This window comes from Schistosoma mansoni (genome assembly GCF_000237925.1).
Source record: "Schistosoma mansoni, WGS project CABG00000000 data, chromosome 7 unplaced supercontig 0100, strain Puerto Rico, whole genome shotgun sequence".
Classification (NCBI taxonomy): domain Eukaryota; kingdom Metazoa; phylum Platyhelminthes; class Trematoda; order Strigeidida; family Schistosomatidae; genus Schistosoma; species Schistosoma mansoni.
In genome coordinates this window covers 31,552-54,556 of record NW_017386020.1, presented here as the reverse complement: position 1 = coordinate 54,556, position 23,005 = coordinate 31,552, and the positions used below count along the sequence as shown (strand labels likewise).

Below are 23,005 nucleotides of genomic sequence, written 5' to 3'. Positions count from 1 at the left end.
ACAGAGTAGTGAATTACTGGAATTCTCTACCAGAACACGTAATATCAGCATCTTCTGTTGATATATTCAAAACGAAATCGGACCTCCACAGTGTAACGAGCTTCAAGGACTAATATACGTCAATAAACCTCCTATCTTTATTACTGAAGACTGAAAACGACCTTGATCAATGTTTTACTTTCTCAGTCCTAAGCGGTTGTCCAGTCAAACTCTCATTCCTGTTGTCGGGCAGCATAGTGCATATTGAAAATGACTAAAAATACAGGCAAAAATACGTCATGTATTCGGCAACCTGTGAATGGACACCCAATTCACTTACATGTACCTGGTGATACACCGATCCATCTCCATGTCAATAATAAAACACAGGTATCTCGCATGCCTGGTTTGGCGACTCCAAAAACACCTGACACTAGTCAGTCTCAAGCACCATGGGTCCCACCACCAGGAAAAACAAGTTCAGGTAAATCTCTGTTGAGTAAAACATTGCAAAAAATCTGTACTGTACATTGGGGAAAAAAACACTCCTGTTACTAACCTGGTTACTCAATATTTTTGGAGTCAAAGTCGGACTCCATTCCCCCCATTTCATGAAAATTTCTGGGTTTTTCCTATCATTTCCCCAAAATTGGGAGATTGGGATGTCAATTAAATAAAGCATGGATGTTTTTTCTGCCATAAGTATTATTTATCTTTCCACTCATTCAGTCGCAACATTACAGCACATTCTTGGTTGAAGTAGCAGGTTACCGATTGATATACACTTGGAAATATACTCTCTTTGTTGATTTATTTGGACTGAGTGTTCATACCGACACGGATATTGGCTGCATCGTAATAGAGCTAAGTATCATTCCTACCCCTATTTGAGTAGACTAATTCTAATTGCTCTTTCTATGTAACTTTCAATAAATGTGCCCCAACATAATTATTTTTATCTCATTGTATATATACATATAATATGACTGATCTTTGTAGATAGATTACTTCTGCTAACGACTTTCATTTTCTTAACTTGAAAGACCTGTTGGTACGAAATACACACCTGGTCCTCACTATTACTAAGCCAAATGCTGTTTTGAAGTACCAGTCAACTTTTGCCACTTAAAAAAAATGTGTGTCATTATTAACACGAACAAGTGTTTGGGATAAAACACTATACAGGTCTTGCGAATTACGGCAATTGGTGTTTTTTTGAATTATATTTCTAATCACCACATTGGCCTAATGGTTTCTGCGAATTCTTAGCAATTATATTTTGACGCCTTAACTCACACTCATGAAATTTGCGTCGCTGTTAAAACTGTACTACGTATATTGCTTAGTTGTAAATAGATCCAAATGTTTCCTACCAAAGTATTAAAGTGTGGGCACTCACAGTGCTAGAAGTAGTGTTTATGTCAAACCAAACGTTCCAGGTGGACCGGCGATAAACATGAAAACCTCTTCAAAGTCACGGTGCACATATCAATGCACCATTAAGTCTACCAAGGATAAAATAGATGATTTCATGGAGAAAATATTGCTGAATGAATGAATTTTACTCTTAAAAACACTAGTCCATCTGAAAAACACGGTAGTTCATTTTGACGGCAAGAGCATCACTGGAAGCTCAGGTTTGGATTTAGGACTAAGTTTTCTACTTTAGGATTTAGAGTGCTGATGTAGGTCGCGAGTTTGGGACTTAGGGTTAGGATTTAGGCTTACTAGTTTACGATTATTCTATATGTAGCCTGAACTCGAACTCTGGATGTAAATCCCAAACTATGCAACTTAATCTAAACCCTAAATCCTAATCTCTTCTTGCTGATCCTAACGCTAAACCATAGTTCTAGTCCTATCAGTATAAGTCATTATTTCATATTTGCTGTTATCTGGTTGGCCGAATGAGTTAAGAATTAGTCAGGGTTATTTGAAGGATTGTTCAAGCTAATCAGTGCAGTTCAGTTTTACTGCCTTTATAACTCCGCTTACCCACCTCTATCTTCATATTAACGTAGATGTTTCATAATTTAAAACCCTGGCCCTACCATTAGTTTTTTTCAAAACTACTGTCGTCATAGTTGCCTCGTTCAAATAAGCATCGGTCTTGACTCAAAGTGCATCCGTGAGCCTTCTTCCATACAGGACTTCGCGATTTACTTGATTGTGGGAGTTCGATATAATACCAACAATATTTTCAGCTACTTAGAAATATCGAGGGAGATTTCGCGGGGTTTTTCAATCTGCGATGTCGATTGCTTTCTCCTAATCAAGGAAGTCGATGCATAGTGATGAGTTGCTTTTAATTTATGGTTCAACAATGATCAACACTGTCGCGATTTGTTCGATACATGATCGACGCATTCTAAAGCCATCCTGTTGTTTTCGAGGTTGGGCATCTACTGAATCTGCAAAGTCATAAACAGCTCTTCTGTAGTTATTCTTTTTGTCTAGATTGTGTCCAGTAGGTTTCACTTATTCCAAACACTGCCAGGTCGTATTTCCTCACTTTACTGGTTATTAAAGTGACCCTTTCGGTCTTCCACATTGCCCGGAAGTTCTATGTGCTTACATTAATTGTTGCTCTGATTGTCAGAAGGGGTATCAGCTTAATGGCTTTCGAAGAACATAGGCTTTCACAATGAAGCTTCATAACTTATTTGTAAAGAGCCCTCAATTCCCAGGTTAGAGTTTAAAAGAATTGTTTGGTTTACTCTGGTTAGCGCTTTGTAGACATGTTCTTTTGTATGAGCTATGGCTACTAACTTTACGCGCAACCATTCTCCCTTCCCCGGTCTTGGACCAGCAATAACCCTAAAAGACTATTGACGGAGTTTGGGGTAGTCAAGACTTGGTTCAATTGACTTGTATCAGGAGAAACCTGAACATAACACAATTATTTCTTAGTTTTTATATCAGTAATGTTGGTTAATGTTCGTCACCTTAAATAAATGTGAGATGTTGCCAGCTTATGTGTGTATTTATCCAACCAAATCCTGTTCGTTATGTGTTAAAAGAGATGCTCAAAACTAGCAAGCTTATGTCGTGGTTCTTCGTCTCAGTAGCTTGGGAAACTGTGGGGTATATTCTGTCTGGTATTAGTGTCATAATGACTATACAAAATGATTGTTTATCAACTAAACAATAGTAGGCTTACTGTTTTAGATACCTTACTTCCAACAATAGGTTGGTGCTAAGATCTCACTTCACTAACTATGGATCAACAAATTAGTTTATATCATTAGTTTTTAAAAAATATGGCCTACAGATGCAAAAATAGAGCTTCTACTAATACGGATTGTTTCAAAAGCTCACTCAGAAAAGATTAACAGAATAAAGATATGATGAAAAAATACAAAAATTATATCAAAATTACGATTAACAAGATGTTCGGACTTCAGAAGAGGATAAAAAGTGACGTTTTCAACGGTGTGACTTATTTTGGAATCAGGGTCTATGACTATCGATTCCATACTTTTTCTATAACTTTGATAGTGGGTTTTAACTGACCATCATAAAACTACACACTTGCCTCATTAGCTGGATAACACGGCTTAGGTGTTAAGTAGTATGATATTATCTCCTACTATGGCAAATAACGTACATTTCATGTAATTGCTCTGGTTAATGGATCGTGCGGTATACATTTCATTCAATACTTGAGCATATTTTTCTTGGCAAACGATAGATACTGACCTATTTAAAATATTTACAGGGCGATACGTATACGACCCGACACGTCGCGTAAGAATGAAGTCTAATGAAAGGAAACCCCGATCACGTTCTGTGGAATCTGTTAGTGATGTACACAAGGTGAGTTAAGACGTTCAGTTTGGATATCATATATATCATTAACATTGTTTACTAATAAGTAGTGTTCTGGTTCATGAATTTACCTCTTGAAGCAAGCAGGAATAATCTTCGGTTGTAATATTTCCACAATATGAACTTAAAAAATAGATGTGACAGAAGCAAGACCTGACAGTACTCTCTGAAGCAAATACTTTGAATAATTGGTTTATGCTCTCTGTTTATTTCCGAAGAATCCGCTTATTTTTTAACATATCTATTTTGTCAGACTAAACCATCACATTGTTACTTATAAACTTATTTTGCCTGGTAAACTAAATGTTTATGTGTAAAGTATTCCCTTAAAACTTCTTGCCAAAAGCTATTGCTTAAATAAACTCTGTCATATTTGTTACGTGTTTCAAAAGCCCCTGTATTTGAGGTTGGTGATTTTGAGTACTTGACTGGTTTGGATTTGAGCTTTATTAGTCAGAGATATTAGTCGAAATATCAAATAGATATGCTCTCCAATAGACTTGAATATCCTATAATTATTGTTGACAGATAGAGAGTGGGAAATAAAATATTTTTGACCTGAAAACGCACTGCTGGGTAATTCTCCTTGGTTCCCAAGAGTTTTATTTTCAGTCACTTACGTAACTTAGGATATAGCACAATGTTCATCGGTCTAGGTTCCCACACCACATCATGTTGTGCTAACGAGGTACGGCAACTTGAACCGATGCATATATGTGCCTGATCCTACATTGTAGCTGACTGACCAGAGTAGCAGAAATAGTAAATGCAAGTAGGAACAAAAATTATTAGGCATAGACAACATGATTCCAGAAGGAAGAATGAATTTAAGGAATGAAATGTATGGCAACTTCAAAACTCAGGATCTAAGAAAGGACGAATGGTTAATGCATCTTCACGATTGAGTCAGTCAGTCACAACGTAAAACTTCGTACGTACGTACATCAGTTCGAGTTGCCATACCAAATTAGCACCGAGATGAAGTTGTCGATTCAAACCCTATATTGGTAGAAGTAGTAAGAGTATAAGCATCATGTGAAAGATTAGGGTTTGAAGATGTTATTGAAGGAGTATAATCCAGTGAAATAAATTTGGAAAGAGAAAAAGGATAGGGACATGAAGAATTCAAAAGATTAGAATTTGGGAGAACACAAAGAGTGGATGCACCTTCGCCATTGCAAACGATTTTGAGCCATATCATTCAAGGTCTCTAACCATCGGTTGCTATCATCTCGCGAATCCCAACCAGGTAGTCTACACCTACCAACATGGCCCAGTCCAATTGTTAGTGACTTCATGGATTTTTGCCACGTTTTGGTCTGGCCGCCCCTAGCTATCTTCCAACCTAATCCTACACCATGGAACATTGCACGTCGGGGCAGTCGGTGGTTGGGCATACGTCACACGTGTCCCAGCCATCTCAACTGATGAATTTTCACTACTTCATCAATCGATTTTCCATCCTTACCTAGTACCCGTTTCCTAACAACTGAATTACTTACTCGATGGTCCCAGGATATACGAGCAATGCTTCGAAGACATCTATGATCGAATACTAGTAGCCTACGAGTGTTCTCTACTCTTATCGACCATGTTTCACTGCCATAAAGTAGGACGGAACGAACTGCTGCACAGTAAACCCGTCCTTTGGTTGCTAGACGGATATCTCGCCTACGCCATAAATGACGCAAGTTGGCAAAAGCTAGACGAGCCTTCTGTATCCGTGCTGAGATTTCGTCACACACCAGACCACAAGGGCTGATGAGACTCCCAAGATAAGTGAAGCGGTCGACACGCTCAACTACTTCACTCCCTATCATTAGTTCAGGTGTCGATGCAACCCAATCCTGAAGTAACACTGCACTTCGAGGGAGAGAATCGCATCCCGAACATGCCTTCATTGTTGCTTATAGTGGTCAGAAGACTGCATTTTGTCAGCGTCTTCGCCAAATAAAACTATGTCGTCGGCGTATTCTAAGTCTACAAGTGAGCCTCCTGGTAAAAGTTCAACTCCTGGAGATTGAGATGATGAAAGTGTTATCTCTAAAAGTATGTCAACGACAAAGTTAAACAAGAATGGGGAGAGTGATTGAGACTGATTCTGAGTTAGGTAACCCAAAGTCTCTAGCCATTGGTTAGGATAATCGCGCGGATCCTAACCGGTTGGAGCATACGGACATGACCCGGTCCTACATTCGATGGATTTATGGACTGATTCCGCGTTTGGTGTTTCCTCACCTAGTTTTCTTCCAACCTACTCCTACACCGCCAAACATTGCGAGCTAAGGTAGGCCGTGGTTCTGTATGCTTAATACTTGTGGTTTCTTTTTTAAAATATGATATCAGTTATGTTCTAAAAGTAGTTTTGTTCAATTTTCTAATTCTATATCAAATATATAGATAATTAAATATATATTTTTCTTATTCATATTTGATTGTTTACATTTAGGATCTTATACAGTTAAATGATGTGGAATCTGATAAAGAGCCACAAGACCAGCACTTTAAACAATTTAGTTCCCATGATACTATTTCGATGCAAGAGCAACCATATAGTTCTGTGAAGCATAAGGAAACAATTAAGCCTACCTATATCGCAGGAAAGAACAAGGGTTTTGAAGACAGACCAAGTGATGGATCATTGTTGACAACTGTGGTTTTAGATGAATGGATTAGAGACTTGGATACTGCGACTAATCATATTGCGAAATCAGCAAGAAATATAGTGGATTGTCTAGAACAGGTAAGATTAAATGTCTTTGGAAAATTTTTACCTTTACAAAGTAATATCACTTACAAATATAAAGTTGAATGGAACTTTTGCACTTAAGACTTAATAAATTTAGAAATGAATAATGATTGGCTCATTACAGTGCTATTTTCAGAAACAAAGATTCAATGTGGATACTCCCCAAATGCCCTGGTACGGCCGAGAGTGGGGAGGGCCTGCCCCCTCTCGAAATCCTCTCATACAGCCTCCACATACTGTTGACCTTTACATGGATTGTCGTTTACCACAAAGATTAGTTTTGCACCTGAAAAATTTTATTTCAACTGAAAAGTATCACAGGAACATACATTAATCCTGGTTTTCACAGGGTTTCATTCCTTATATTTATTAGATTTGGCTAATAATTCTCCTGTGATTATGGTATTCTTCATCTTAGGTTGCATATGAAGGAAGACGTGTTGATTCACATGATATGTCACGTCTTGTTCAACCACGAGATGAGTTATTATTACATGCTGAAGTAGCTGGGTGTGCAGGACGAGAGTTATGTCGCTGGGCTTCAAGTATTCAACAACAACAAGATCAAATTTTAAGTAATCGCTTAGCTCAGACGCAAAACCGTGAAGCCACTTTAACCTCTGAAGTTCGACATTTGACAGAAAAACTGGGCCGAATGGGTAGGTTCCATGTATCACTTATTATATAAACACACTATTCAAAGATAGTTTTAATCATGAAGTGTAATTATCTGCCGAACAAAATTAGGGAAACATAAATAGATGTCTTGTCTAATCCGTAAATTCCTAGTAGTATATACTCCTAACTTCGAATCGAACTCTAAACCTTCATTCATTTCAGTGAACACGTTACTGTTAAACCACTAAGTGGAACAGTCGGTCATTAGTTTTAACGGATTCGCCTTTCAACCGATATGTTGTACATCTGAACATTCTACTACCTACTTCGGGTCGAGGAGCTAGAGTCGTCACGTAAAAGCTTGCCTCGTAGTCAAATACTTAAATGAGTTACATTCATCCACTGAGTCACCCATATTAGATGTGAGAGAGTTAGTTACCCATATTAATAAGCATTGCAGTGAATTGTATTTTAATTATCTCAAATTTTTAGTGGTCTGATCTGAATCCGATTTGAAAGAACCTTAAAATATGACATCAATATAAATCTTTCATTTCATTCCGTATAATACACCTAGACTAGACTTGTTTATATGACGGCGGTTATGAGAAGCCAAATACGGATTGCGTCGAATGAATTTATTTCAGGCAGTCGTTTCTTCAGACATACATTAGGAATGAGAAGTAGAAAGGTGAAGTGCAGAAGGCAAGTGTGCCAACTCCTAGTTTTATGAGGCGTGACTCAATATTTGTAGCTAGACAGAAGATATGTGATGAATTGGATAAACGATACACATACAACACTCATGCAAAACAGTCTAATTCATAAGGGAGTAATTGACAAGGTCAAAATGTGACTAAAGAGAAATGAATAGACTGGTTTGTCTGAAAGCTAGAATAACCCATATGGCCTTGACCTGATGTTTGACACTACAAATTATCGCATATTGAGTTTCGTACATGCTGACTCTGCTTTATCATGGATAAATTAGTAATGTAGTTAATCTCCTTATTCAATAAGAATCTGATTTATAATTTGGTAAAAACTGTGCCCCCAAATGCCCTGGTACGGCCGAGAGGGGAGGGCCCGCCCTTTCTCAAAATCCTCTCACACGGCCACGCGTATACAGCCTCTGTCAGGGAAGCCTTACTCACTGTCTTCTCGTACTGGGGGTGTTGTTTACAAAATTGAGAGAGCAAAAAGAGAATATCCGGCGCTTTAACCGGACTGGTGGACACGGAAAGTCCACCTAGGGGAGTTGGAAAACCCTCATTCTAAACCAATGGTGCACAAGTGCTCTAGTATCCTGAGGGAACAAATGGCGTATGAATAAATCGTTGGTCACTGGCTACCATGGGACTGCATCTCCTTACGATGCTCCACTGCCTTGTTGATCGGACCTTTAGGTCGAAGGCTCGAGGTGTGGCCCCCTAAGAAAACCACCTGCTTCGGTTTGGGCACCTGGGCAGTATCACAGCCCTCACACAAATGAAATGAGATTTGTGTAGCGCATATATATTTGGTGCCCCTTTGTACCAATATTTATGTGTTTAAATAAAGAAATAATAAAAAGTGTATGTAGTTTACTAGGTCACTATTGTTTGTTTTGATACGCTTTCCTCTTTTGGCTATTTAGAAGTTGATTTGGAATTAGCTCGAAAACAATTGAATGAACAACAAAATGAAAGTTTAAAATTCAATACAGTACATGAATCCATGGAGTCTGTTAAAAACCACTTGCAACGTCAACTACGTCAACGTGAATCAGAATGCAGCCGGTCAGTTTTTTTATTATCTGTTCATGATTGATCCTGGTTTCTATTTTATTGTTTCATGTGTGCTATCTACGACACTTACGGTATTTACCAAGCTGTAATCTTTTCATTGTTTCTTTGTGTCAAACATGCGGTCGTAAACCTCGTTGCAACATAACATCTTTGATGTTTATCTTCGCAAAAGAACGTTGGAGAACCAAACCTTAAACTCAAGAAAAGTATCTGACTTTGGGCGGTCACATTTTTAATTACATGTAATTGCTTTAACAATTAAATCTTACTTGTTAAAACCCAATAAAATACGTCCAACACAGTTGACAAGACAATGCTATTTGAGAATAAATTTTAACTGAGCTCTAAGACTTCCATTTCAGTATCATAATTTAGTGTTTGATTTATTGAGCTATGGGAAAAATACGATTGATTCGGCACAAACTTCAGATAGACGTTTTTGCTGATGACGTCGTTAAGAATAATAATGAAAACTCTACGACCAAACCATCTAGCTCATAAAACAAAACTCCACCAAAATCATCCACCTGAGCTTCAAATTTTCTTTATCTCAAGATTGATTCCACAAGCTCTATCTTAATATTTCAAAATCTAATTATGTATAGACCTGTAAATCATATCGTATTCTTAAATTCTAATTAGCTTCCAAGCAAAACCTTTTTTACGATTTAGCCGTTACACACTTGTATTTTGTCATTGTTTTAGTTTGTCTGTTCAAGTACGTAATTTGGAAACTCGTCTAGCAGAACAACAAGCACAGAATCAAGCTCGTCTAGAAACAGCTGAAGTCAGTTTAGAACGTATGCGAGAAACAAAAGAAGCATTGAAACGAGCTGCTAAGTCACAAAAACGTCGTGCAGATGAAGCTGAAGAAGCATATCGTGAAATTTCCCACAAACTTGCTACTCAAGAGTCCATTATAGCTGGTTTTCAGGCAAGGGATAGTGAATTTTTCAAAATGAGTTGTTTGCATATTTAGGTGTTTTTCGTAAACATATCACTAGGACCCAACTTAAAAGTTTTTATCTCTTTGTATGAAACCAAGGGTGTCAATAGTTTATCTATCGTGATACGATTTAAAGAAGTCACTCTGAAGATAACTAGAAAATCAACGAAAACCAGGAAAGAATAAACAATCGTTTCTTTTTAGTACGACGTACTCACGATGCCTGTCAGAGACCTAACCCATGATCTTCGGACCTCGCTGTTATTACACTTCAGTTTTCACTATTGGAAATATTGATTTAGTTTTATGGTCTTGAAACTGAATTGCGCATTAAAATGATTAAAACTCACTTAACAGCTCATCTTACATGTATGGGCAGAATCCATAGGCTGTCTTTCACTTAGGTTTCGTGTAAATTGTTATATTATCAAACGTAAAGTTCCTTTGTATCGTAAGTTTATGTACAACTACTGAGCATTTTATAGAAATTATTCATTAGGTAATAAGCAAGATGATTATCAGTGTTGAACGATGCAAGCTTGAAATACGTTTCTCGTTTAACTGCAAATACGCTTCATTATTAAGCTTCACAAAGCACTAGATTTTCGAATGTCTTTGATATAACAGTAAAAAGACTGAGCTTCACATCCATACATTCGATGATAGATAACACGACTTGACAAACATGACATGCTCGATCACGATATCACATAGCACTCTAGATCATTAGACAACCAGATGAAATCACGTTATGTACAATTTCGAACAGAGATTTAGAACCAGATTATTAGCTAAAATAACCGTTTATTAACGTAATTTGTAAGATGTTACACAGCGTGGAATACAGAATAGAATACATTGGAATACATAGTGGAACGAATTTACAATATTATGTCCCCCAAATGCCCTGGTACGGCCGAGAGTGGGGAGAGTCCGCTCTCCCTATCGAAATGCTCTCACATGGCCAGCGAATATATAGCCTCTGCCAGGGAAGTCCTACTCACTGCCTTCTCGTGGCGGGGGTGTTTACGAAATTGAGAGGACGAAAAGCGAATGTCCGGCGCTTTAACCGGGTTGGTGGACAAGGCGAGTCCACCTAGGGGAGTTGGAAAACCCTGATTCCAAACCAATGGTGCACATGGGCTCCAATATCCTGAGGGAACAAATGGCGTACGAATCAATCGTTGATCACCAGCTACCATGGGACTGCATCTCCTCACGATGCTCCACTGCCTTGTGGATCAGATCTTTCGGTCAAAGGCTCCGGGTGTGGCCCCCTAAGAAAACCACCTGCTTCGGTTTGGGCACCTGGGCAGTATCACAGCCCTCAAGCAAATCGAATGAGATTTGTATGGCGCATATGTATCTGGTTCCCCTTTGTACCAATTTATGTGTTTAAATAAATAAATAAATGTCGTCTCGATATGCCTTATATGTTCTGATGTGTCCACCTTCACTTGTTGGTCAATCACATCCGACATATCAGTCTCCGAATGCGTAACTTACTGTTGTATGACACCTTTTTCTGGTACAACTCAACTAGCAAACCGGTCATCTAATAGCCAATTCTACGTTTTCCTTCGTTTCAAAGAAAACTCTCAGTTTTCGTTGCTCATAACATTACATCTGGAACTGGAATTAGTAACTGGTTTGATTTTTTCAGCATTTATAAGACAAACTTAATTTTCTTGGATGGCAAAACGTTCAATAAGTGTTACGGAGTGTAATGTGATAGCTTTAACTTATTTTAATTCCAATCTTCTTTGAGTGGTCAGTAGTTGTAGGTTTGAATACCTGTCACAACCCATAAACTTGTATATATTCATAAATTTAAGCTCTAGCACTTACTATCCTTCATGATATATCCTGTATTCACAGACGGAATTGGAAAACTGTGCTCTTAGATCTAGAGGTCGTAGCAAGGAGCGCCAGTTAAATGATGTAGGCATTATGCATGATGGTGGAATGGTGGATTCAAATAAATCTATGTATGTGAATGGCGATAAGAGTCTAAGAGAGGTGAGTAAGACAAGTTTATATGACGTGCTAATACTTATATTTAATTTTATTATCATACGATTGTGAAGCAGTGACTCACTGGTGTATTCCCAGTCAGCTTTCACTTAAATAGGTTGCTGGTTTAAATCCCCACTATCTGGTGGTGTCCAGACAGCCAAATAAAATAATACATCAACCTCCGTATAACAGCTGTGGCCTATTATCTGGTACAAGCACGTAAATAGTTAAATATCAGAAAGGAAACTAGGTATTATTTTGATGTAGTTAATTATTTATTAAGATTTTCAAGATTTTTTGGTGATAGGATTGAAATTCTAGCAATATTTAGATACATTTTTTCTTATTAAGGTGATCATCATCAGAGTCACAAGAAGACGTTGAGTACTAAAAGCCGTAAAGCAGTTAGAATCATGCCATCATTTGAGATCATACATATTGAACACGGATCTTTCTTATCAGAATCTGTGACATATTAGTTTGTGAAAGATAAAAGTTGGTCAAGTCAACGAATGACACCAATACACAAAAGCACTGATTATTTGTTTAAGTTGTGAGAAATTAATAGTTTAAACTTAGCCGTAGTAATGCGAGATCGTCTTTTTTATTCTTCTATATATCCTTAGTATCCCACAACTCTAGACAGATTCATTGCTCGTTTGTTTATTTCTCTACTCATTTGGTTCGTTTTTTAGTGGCTCCGATTTGGATGAACGTATGAATATGATGTGTAACACATGTCATCGGCGTTTATTTGAAGGCAGGAGAGATCTAAAAACAATTTCATACAAACCAGTTATTAGTTATATGATATGCCATTGTGGGCCAGGGTAATTTTACATTGGTTTTCAGGAGAACCGGACACCATCCAGACTTTCACGTGACAACCTAAACAGTACGTCTCAATCCCGTTTTCAGGAGAGCCAGACACCATATACGCTTTAACGCTACAATCTAAATAGTACAGCTCAATCCTGTGGCGCAACCACACAGGTACCAAGCACCCTGGTAGACTATTCGTACCATTCATATACACATTCACATCACATGTTTAATTCTTCCGATCAATGATCGCGTAAATCAATTATGCACAGCATGAACAGGCCAAAGTTGACCTACTCCGCTTACACGACAGTCAAACTCATTAATATTAGCAATGGCGACATGCCTTACAATGGCCCTTGAGAACACTGAAAAGCGACCACCAGTATTAATAAAATCGGTTAACCAGCAAACCAATTTTGAGCATGAACGGTTAGGAAAACTTGCTACAATATCAGTGGCGAACCTCCAGCCTCATATGAGACCTTCATCTCTACATAGCAATATAACTTATACTGCATACGACACATATGTAGGGTAGTAAACGAAGTAGCCCTGTCTGAAACGTTCGGACTCAAAGAACGCTTAAAACCCATCTGTTTTTTATTGTAGGGCAACAAAGGGTGGGTGTGCTAGAAGAAAAAGCCTTGAGTAAACTGGCCTTGAAAAATGATTTATGAGACTATTTTATAAATCAGCTTTCCCTTTTTGCTACAGAACCGCGTTCTATTTTTGAAATATATGTGTTGTTGCTGGCATGTCGTGTTCTTCTTCCTCGGAGGTTCACTGATCCTAGTTTGTACGCAGGGATACTAACTCAGGGTCTGAAAAGTCGCAAATACGATAAAAATGATCTTAGTGGTCTTGTAATCGTATTCCGACCCGAGACAATTGTCTCGCATTCTTTCATTTTATGAGGCATGACTCAATATTTGTAGCCAGACAGAAGATATGTGATGAATAGGGTAAACGATACACATACAACACTCATGCAAAACAGTCTAATTCATAAGGGAATAATTGACAAGGTCAAAATGTGACTAAAGAGAAATGAATAGACTGATTTATCTGAAAGCCAGAATAACCCATGTGGCCTTGACACAATATTAGACACTGCAGTTCTTAGCATTCCGTGTATTGGCTTTCTATCTACTGTCGTGAAGGGATTTTTATATATCCTCATTGGGATTTAAATCAATCAATAACTTTTTCTTATCTATTAAAAAGGAAAATCTCCGATTACGTGAAGTAGCGTCGAAATGCGAACAACGTCTACATGCAGCTGAAGAAGAACTACAGCATCTGCGTACTAGTTTGTCCACTTGTGAAGCTTTACTAAATGATTATCACGGAGATGCTGCAATGCAGGCTAGTCGACTACATACGTTGAATGAACGATTAAAAGTAATTTGGTTTTGTCATATTTAGTGTTTAATTTATCAAATAATAATCATTGAGTATTACATTGTTATACGAAAGTCATTGATTAGAATTTTTCTCACCACATAGACTGCTAACTAAATTATGGTAGAGTAAAAAGAACAGCAAAATAACTGAGTAGAACCATCATTTCATAAAGTCGAAATGCTACTAACAAGTGATGCAGTTTAACATTGTTGATTATAGCTGTTATAATTGTTTTGCTAATAAACGACCCAGACACTCCTATTGCTTAGTATTCTTATACAATGACACTCGACAAGACCCCAAAATCAGAACACGTTGAACAGAAACGAAATTGTATTCAAAATAACAAGGGTAGGTGAACAGCAATCAATTGTTAGAAAAACGTTCATTTATTTATAGTATATGCATAAGAAACTTCTAGATGCTTCTCCAATAATCTGCCAGAGCTGATTGGTTTAGAATTAGCCAATCAGCGTGCGCCGTCACGACCATGCACATAACGTGCCTTAATCCGGTTTATTTCCCGCTAACAATAGCTCTTGTAATTGTCCATGGAAAATGGTCGGAGACTTCATGCAATATACTTCAGAATTAAACTCAGTGATGGTAATAATCCATATCACATGATTACTATATCTTCGTTTCTTCTAGTTTGGGTTTTGTTGACAGATTATTGTTAGCCGTCTCACGAAAGATACCTTCTTAAATGCGTGTAACATTCATATTCCCGTAATTAGATCTAAAACGGATTCTGTCCAACCATTATGAAACGCATAAGGTGTTTTCGTAATGTCGATTCAACTGAATATTGATAATTATATGGTTTAGGAGGAAATCCACTCAGACTGTTCCTTTTTTCTACAGAATAATTTGTTATAATAGAAGTTGACTAATTGTCTGTTCATGGAGCTTTTTCTAGTTACCCTCAGATTCACTACATTTATTTTCTAATTTTCTATCTTGCCCTTCAGATAGTGGTATGTTATGGACTTCAACCACACTAGGGTTCAGATGGTTAACTGATACTGTATGCAATTTGACACTAACGCAAGTTTGACCCGTTCTTGTAAATCAAAACATTTGGATTGAATTATTTACGTTGGTCTACATTTTTTATGGAATCAGAAAAACTACTCGACATATCTCTAAGCTGTAGAGTTTGAGAATAAAGCTTCTCTTCAGCAGAATGAGGACAAATATGTCTAACTTTGCCGATGAATAGTGTGACTTGTGTTCGCAGATACACTTTGTTGATAGATAACAATAATTAAGAAAATTTGGGTGTACCGACGCCCTCTGCGAGCCGTCACTTTATAATCTACTCTTGCTTCTGTGTTCTTTTATAATCTAATGAGATATTAATATTTTACAGAAAACAGAATCTGACAGAGAGCGTAGTCAGATTCAGTTGGATGATGTAGAACAAAGATTGCTTGAAGCAGAGCACCGTAATCGTATTCTAGAGGATGCGTTACAATCAAAGGAATCCCAGAAAGGCGACTATGTGGCCAGCACTCCGGTCAATATAAAACAATCATCGAAAGTAGGAGAATGCGACCAACAATTGCTTTTGGATCATGAGGATTATTCTGGTCAAAACAGTCAATTAAATGGAGGTGCTGTAAGTGGTTTGTGTTTGATTTTTGAATTTCCTCTGTGAATAATTCACTGTTATACAAAGAAGGATAATATGAATTTCACTATAAAGAAGTATAAATGCAGGTTTGTTACTTACTTACGCCTGTTACCCTTCGTCGAGGGGCATAGGCCGCTCACCAGCATTCTCCATCCAACTCTGTCCCGAGCCTTCCTTTCCAGTCCTTTCCAGTTGCTATTCATCCTTTTCATATCTGCTTCTATTTCCCGGCGTAGTGTGTTCTTTGGCCTTCCTCTTTCACGCTTCCCTTCAGGATTCCAAGTTAGGGATTGAGTCGTGATGCACATTGGTGATTTCCTCAATGTATGCCCGACCCACTTCCAACGTCTTTTCCTAATTTCCTCTTCAGCTGGAAGCTGGTTTGTCCTCTCCCATAAAACGCTGTTGCTGATAGTATCCGGCCAATGGATGTTGAGTATTTTGCGTAGACAACTATTTATAAATACTTGTACCTTCCTGATGATGGTCGTAGTAGTTCTCCACGTTTCAGCTCCATACAGTAGGACTGTCTTGACGTTCGTATTAAAGATTCTGACCTTGAAATTGGTTGAGAGTTGTTTTGAGTTCCATATGTTCTTCAACTGTAGAAATGCTGTCCTTGTTTTGCCAATCCTCGCCTTTACATCTGCATCAGATCTTCCTTGTTTATCAACGATGCTCCCCAGGTACTTGAATGTTTCCACCTCTTCCAGAGTTTCGCCATCAAGTGTGATTGGGTTGGTGTTCTCCGTGTTGTATTTGAGAATCTTGCTTTTTCCTTTGTGAATGTGGAGGCCTATTGATGCGGAGGCTGCTGCTACATTTGCTGTCTTCGTCTGTATTTGTTCGTGTGTATGAGATAGGAGGGCCAGGCCATTTGCAAAGTCCAAATCGTCTAATTGGTTCTGAAATGTCCATTGTATTCCGTGCTTCCCCTCAGATGTCAAAGTCTTCATAATCCAATCAATCACCAGAAGAAAGAGGAAGGGAGAGAGTAGAGAGCCTTGTCTGACTCCGGTCCTGTTGTATCCCGAAGAGAATTACGAATGGTAACTTTTGAGGACTATTTATTGGTCAATATAATATGTATATTTCCTATTGTAATTAACCTAATCATATTCGTTTCCTCTTATCACTAACTTTATTTTGACCTTTGAACTATTATTACTACGATCCTTGAGTTATCATCAGTTTATTGATTACTATTCACAGCCACATCCGGCTAAATATTGTACAAATGTTATTATCTATTTTATGGGTCGATATGGTTTGTTTGGTTGGTATATAAACTCAGTATGTTTGAAATACAATGATTCATACCACTGAGGCTGTTATTGGTGTTTTGGGCTTAACTGGTTGGGCTAGGCAGATCGTAGGGCCGATACGTACTCTAGTCTGCTCGTACGGGTTTCGTGTCACTGTTCCAATCAATAATTCGCTGCTCCCTGTTTGGCGGTCTTATCGCGTCACACATCAACTAGGCATCCACTCGGCGACAGATATAACAGGTCCTTACTGGAAATGCATCTGTCAGTTGTCCTCCATACACGACTCTGCACTGTAGTTCGTCGTATGAGTTCTGGATAATGTTAACAATCTTCCGAGGAACTCCATAGTGTCGAAGAGGTTTCCATAATGTTCTCCGATCCACACTGTCGAACGCCTTCTAATAGTCAACGAAGTTGATGCATAGTGACGAATTCCACTCAACTGATTGTTCAACGATGACCCGTAGTGTCGCAATTTGGTCTATGCACGACCAATCCTTACGGAATCCAGCCCGTTGATCTCGAAGTCAAGTGTCTACTGCGTCTTTCATCCGGTTCAGCAACACTCTGTTGAAAACGTTTCCTGGTACTGACAGAAAACTGATGCCTCTGTAGTTCTCACATTTTTGCTCAGACCTCCTTTCGTTGGCATTTTGATGTGGTATCCTTCTTTCCAGTCTGTCGGTGGCACTTGTTCTTCCTCCCAAATCTTCTTGAATAGAAGGTGAAACATCTTTGCAGTTACTTCAATGCCTGACTTCAATGCTTCAGGCGGTATATTATCAGGTCCTGCTGCTTTTCCATTCTTGATTTGTCTGACGGCCATCTTGTTTTCTTCGGTCGTTGGTAGAGTGACAAATATAGGAAGGCTTGTGTGTGCTGCTTCGATGTCCGGCGGATTCAATGGGGCTGGTCTATCCAACAGTTCCTCGAAGTATTCTGCCCATCTTTTCCTCTGTTCTTGAATCTCAGTGATTGCCTTTCCTTCTTTGTCCTTGACTGGCCTCTCTGGTTTGCTATATCTTCCTGCCAATTTCTTCGTTGTATCATATAGTTGTCTCATATTCCCTTCTCTTGCAGCTTTTTCCGCCGTCGTTGCTAGTTCTCCCATGTATTTCTGCTTGTCCGCTTTAATGCTTTTCTTCACTTCTCTGTTTGCTTCTGCGTAGTCTGCTTGTGCTTTGACTTTCTCTGCTCGTGTTCGGCTGTGGTTAATTGCTAGTTTCTTGTTCTTCCTTTCTTGAATTTTGTCCAGGATTCCCATAGAGATCCATTCCTTGTGATGATGCTTCTTAGGACCAAGAACCTCCTGGCACGTTGAAGTTAGTGCTTCTTTTATCCCTTTCCAGTTGTCCTCCAGAGAAGTTTCCTGTTCTTTCAGTAGATCCTGTAGAGCTTGGAACCTGTTGTTGAGAGTTATCTTGAATTCATGGAGCTTGTCAGTATCTCGAAGGAAGGCTGTATTGAACCTTTGTAGTGCTGTTTGTCCAGCTGTCCAGTGTTTCTTTAGCTTCAGTCTCATCTTGGCCACAACCAGGTGGTAATCTGAAGCTATGTCAGCTCCTCTCCGGGTTCTCACATCTTCCATTGATCTTCGGAATTTTTTGTTGATACAGATGTGATCTATCTGGTTCTCTGTGGTTTGGTCCGGTGAGATCCATGTAGCTTTGTGTATGCGCTTGTGTGGGGATATTGTGCCGTCTATAACCAATTTGTTGAATGCACATAGGTTTGCAAGTCTCTCCCCATTTTCATTTCTCTCTCCTAATCCATGTCGTCCAATTACATCTTCATATCCTGTGTTGTCCACTCCAACTTTAGCATTTAGATCTCCCATCAGGATGGTGAGGTCCTTTCGTGAGCACTTCTCTATAATTGATTGCAGCCTTTCATAGAACTGATCTTTATCGTCGTCGTTGCTATCATTGGTGGGTGCATAACATTAGATAACGTTCATTGTGATCCCTTGCTTCTTTGTTCTGAATGATGCTTTGATTATCCTGGGTCCATGAGATTCCCATCCCACAAGTGCATTTCGTGCTTCTTTGGACAGCATTAGAGCAACTCCCTGAGTGTGTGGGGCATTTTCCCCTTCGTGACCGGAATACAGCAGCATCTCTCCTTTACCTAGTCTTTGTTGTCCAGTTTGTGTCCAATGGGTTTCGCTGATTCCGAGTACTGCCAAGTTGTATCTCCTCATTTCCATTGCTATTTGGCTGGTCTTTCCTGTCTCCCATATTGTCCGGACGTTCCATGTACCTATAAAGAGTGTTGCTCTGGTTGTTAGAAGGTGCATCGGTCTCGTGACTTCCGAAGAATTTCGGCTTTCATCATGAGACGTCATAATTATTCCTTCAACTCCCAGGACAGAGTTTAAATGGTTTGAATTATTTTTTCTGGTTAGCGTTTTTTTAGCGAGTTAGCTTTTCTACGGGATGGGGTCGCTAACCCCATGCCCAACCCTCCTCCTTTACCCGGGTTTGGGACAGGCAGCAACTCTAGAAGAGCTACAGGCGGAGTTAAATGCAGGTTTGTGCTTGAAACTAAAAGTCGCATATATTGTGCGATCACCAGTAATGCTAAAGAGCAATCAAAACCCTGATAATATGCAATAAAATTCCCAAATGTAGCTCATTCGGTTGTATTTGGTTAACTCCAAAAAACAGTGAATTACACTAATTATAAGCAGAAAATAATGTTTTGTGCTATCAAATAAAAATGAAATTTTAGCACACACAAATTACGAGCCATTACTTTATTAACAAATAATTTTGATTAATATCAGAGGGGTTTTCCGGATATTATAGTAATTTCAATAGTTGGGATCACGAATCTCACATTAGGACGAAACGGCCGTCCAGTACTTCCACGTTTTCCATGGTGGTCCAGCTTCAATTGACTCATGATCTCAACTATTGAAAAAATATTTTTGAATTAAATTGACCAAGCTTATTTGGCTTAGTAAGTAAGAAAAACAAACAATTGCATTGTGTTCCATCCAGATGACATGATATTCCGTCTGGGTGTTCATACTTATAATAAGAAGAGTGTCACTAGATGAATGTTAATGAACAGGTTGTACATTCAAATCTTGAACCACTACTATCGGTAGGTCTCAAACAATCATATATTAAGTTACTCAGTAAATATACTTTAAAAGATAACACTTCTAGGCTGGATTGACTAGGTGAATAACATAAAGGCTATCAGGTTAGTAGTAGTGAAAGGTACTTGATACTGATATTGTGGAATTATCATTAGAATTGCCAAAAGACGAGAAGTATTGATAAGTAGATTAAAACTGATTATTAAACAGTAGACAATACAAAAATAAATCTGTGTTATCTCATACTTATTCAATAGTTCTTCAAACTAACAATGATATAACTCATTTATCACTTGCAAGTAACTGTACTTACTGGGTTTTGAAGCAAATGGCTTAAGTGAGTGTAAGTGATTCTAACCGCCTTCCCAGACAAAACTCGGAGAACGGGTTCGATTCTGTGGCCTAATATTTGAATGTTGAGTTTTTCTGACTATTAACCCATTACTCACTTTCTATTAATCAGGTCAGATTTTATTGTTATTATGGATATTTTCCGAATGATTTCAAAATTAATTCAGTTACAGTTTCTTGTTTTGCTAAATTCCACTCTATTTGTATTCAGAATATAGGCTTATTAAAAGATCAAAATATAACAGGCACAACAAATAATGAATTGATTCAAGAACTAAGAAGAGAATTATGTGAAGCTCAGAACGAAAAAAAACAAATAGAAAATCGTACTGAAATACGTTTAAATGATTTGAGAGCTCAATTGAATCAAGCTGATGCAACGAATCGAAGTTTACAGGCATATTTAACATTTTTAAAGCGTTCATATGCTAGTGTATTCCAACCAGACATGTTAATAAATCCTTCATTAATCAGTCCTTGTCAACCCATTGCATGTTCGTTAACAACTCAAATGACTGCCAATAATACAATATCGAAAAATACACATCGTGAATGCGTATAACCCTTAAGACTATATGTATACAAACAAACAAAACAGTATTTAGAAAACGTTCTTCCTCAATAAACATCACTTAACAGTGATGCCCATCACTTGTCCTCGCTATCTTATTTTATGACCATCAGTTTGTAAAACAATGCAAGAAAATTTTCCCAATTCAGTATATAAGTTTCTTTCGGTCTTTTCCAAAGTTTGTTTTTATCTTCTCTTTATCATAAATTAAGTTGATTGAAACTTGAGAAAAAACTAGATTTCTTTCTCCTACAATCTTCAGTATACAAAATATAGAATGCTCGTTGATTGTGTTACGCATACTTCAATTCTATTACCTGTGATAATTTTGTTAAGGATACTTGTTTTTATGCTTTCATCATTATTACTTCTCTTGGAGTGATATTTAGTGTTATTATTGCTAATGACTAATTTTTCCCTAATTTCCCTGTTTATGCTAATCGATTTTTTATCAAATTGGTAATAACGGTCAGATTGTCATTTATCCATTTTGTTTACTTTTATACTTGTTTACACACGAACGCTAACTCATCTAGCATGTTGGGGTTTTGGATTCCTATAGTAACGCTGAAAAAATCGTACACTTTGAAATTTATTGATTAAAGGTCAATACTCCCATTTTATTTTTTTTTTTTAATTTCCTTATAGACAGTTTTTAAAGGTAACGCTTTCTTCGTTTAACTTCTCAGAAATTGATCTAGAAGGTGCACTTGTTTACTTGAAATACACATGTAGCATAATTTTGTTTGATGAAGTCACTAACAAAGTACGCCTTCACTAATAATAAAAATGTGGTTGGGATGTGTCTCTCCTTTTCTAAATATATTATGTTGCTTCCGGACAGTTATGGGTCAACACGTAAATTAGTCATAGAGAGTAGGAGGATTAAATGCGTTAACTTCATTTATCTTGAAAGCCTCATCAACCCTGATGATTGGAGAAGTTCAAGCATGAAAACAAGGATCTTGTCTGGGATTTACTGATTCGCGTTACTTGTGACTCAGTTGGGCGGAAACTCTAACCTAGTTTGAATCCGTCAGTAAAGGCACCCCAAGTGCCTTAATGGTTAACTTTGCTCACTGACAGTTATTCACGTCCGAGTCCAACGGAAAGAATAAGTTCCCTCAACTACCGTCTTGAAAGGAAAAACTACATTAATTCACTGGCGGAGTCATGGACTTTGTAATATGTCTGTTAACAAATAAGTAGGTCAGGAACATGGAGGATCCACTAGTAGAAAATTAATAATATAAATGGTTTTTATACCACTGTCCGATAAGCTCAATGTAAAATCCAAGTATTTTATTGATGTATAGGACAAAACGATGTTGTTTAAATGTAACAATTTTAATTACCGATAATTCATTAGCAGTCAGTTGTTTTATGTCGAATATTGGATTTAGAACACTATACAGCCCAATGTATAAAAAGGAAGAAAGAAATACTACTTGTCGCCTATAATGTAACTGTAGTAACACACTAAAAAAGTAACTTATTCGCAGTAATATGACATTTCTAGTCAATACAAAATACGTTATATCTGTAGTACATCTATGCAATTAACCAAAACCTTGGTATCAGAAAGAAAATTTGTCTTGATTTCTTATGAACATATTAAAATCCTCCTTTTAGTAGATAATTGTTTCCTAATCACTCCATAAGGTGTTTCTCTTAATCTCTTCGAAAAAGAATAGGGTTGCTAAGCAACTAGTAGTCTTAGCTCTTATATTGTAAACATTTCGTTTTTCTGTCATTTAATAGTTGTTAACAAGTTATATTAACTAAGTAACTAATCAATACAGAATGCAATAAGTATAACTATTGTATTAGTCGTTTTAGATCAATAATTTGTGCATAAGTTGTGTTTTTTTGCAATGGGGATAGTAATGATAGTGGTAATAGCCAAAGGACATTTAAAACA

General features: G+C 37.7%; 1 protein-coding gene across 2 annotated transcripts; it reads left to right on the top strand.

Annotated features, from left to right (window-relative positions):
• Positions 1-167: 167 nt before the first annotated feature.
• Smp_041190.1 (hypothetical protein) lies at positions 168-21,701 on the top strand (the record flags this gene model as incomplete). 2 transcript variants are annotated; one of them, XM_018791018.1, is made up of 10 exons in its annotated part: positions 168-463; positions 3,698-3,795; positions 6,257-6,550; positions 6,975-7,215; positions 8,811-8,952; positions 9,667-9,895; positions 11,786-11,926; positions 13,973-14,149; positions 15,525-15,773; positions 20,725-21,075. In XM_018791018.1, exons 1-10 carry the CDS (start codon positions 250-252, stop codon positions 21,073-21,075), a joined length of 2,136 nt encoding a protein of 711 aa, XP_018645730.1. In that variant the 5' UTR covers positions 168-249. The 2 variants fall into 2 exon arrangements, with proteins under 2 accessions (XP_018645730.1, XP_018645729.1); XM_018791019.1 differs by lacking the exon at positions 168-463 and having other exon boundaries at positions 3,513-3,795; positions 20,725-21,701.
• Between the last annotated feature and the right edge of the window lie 1,304 nt (positions 21,702-23,005).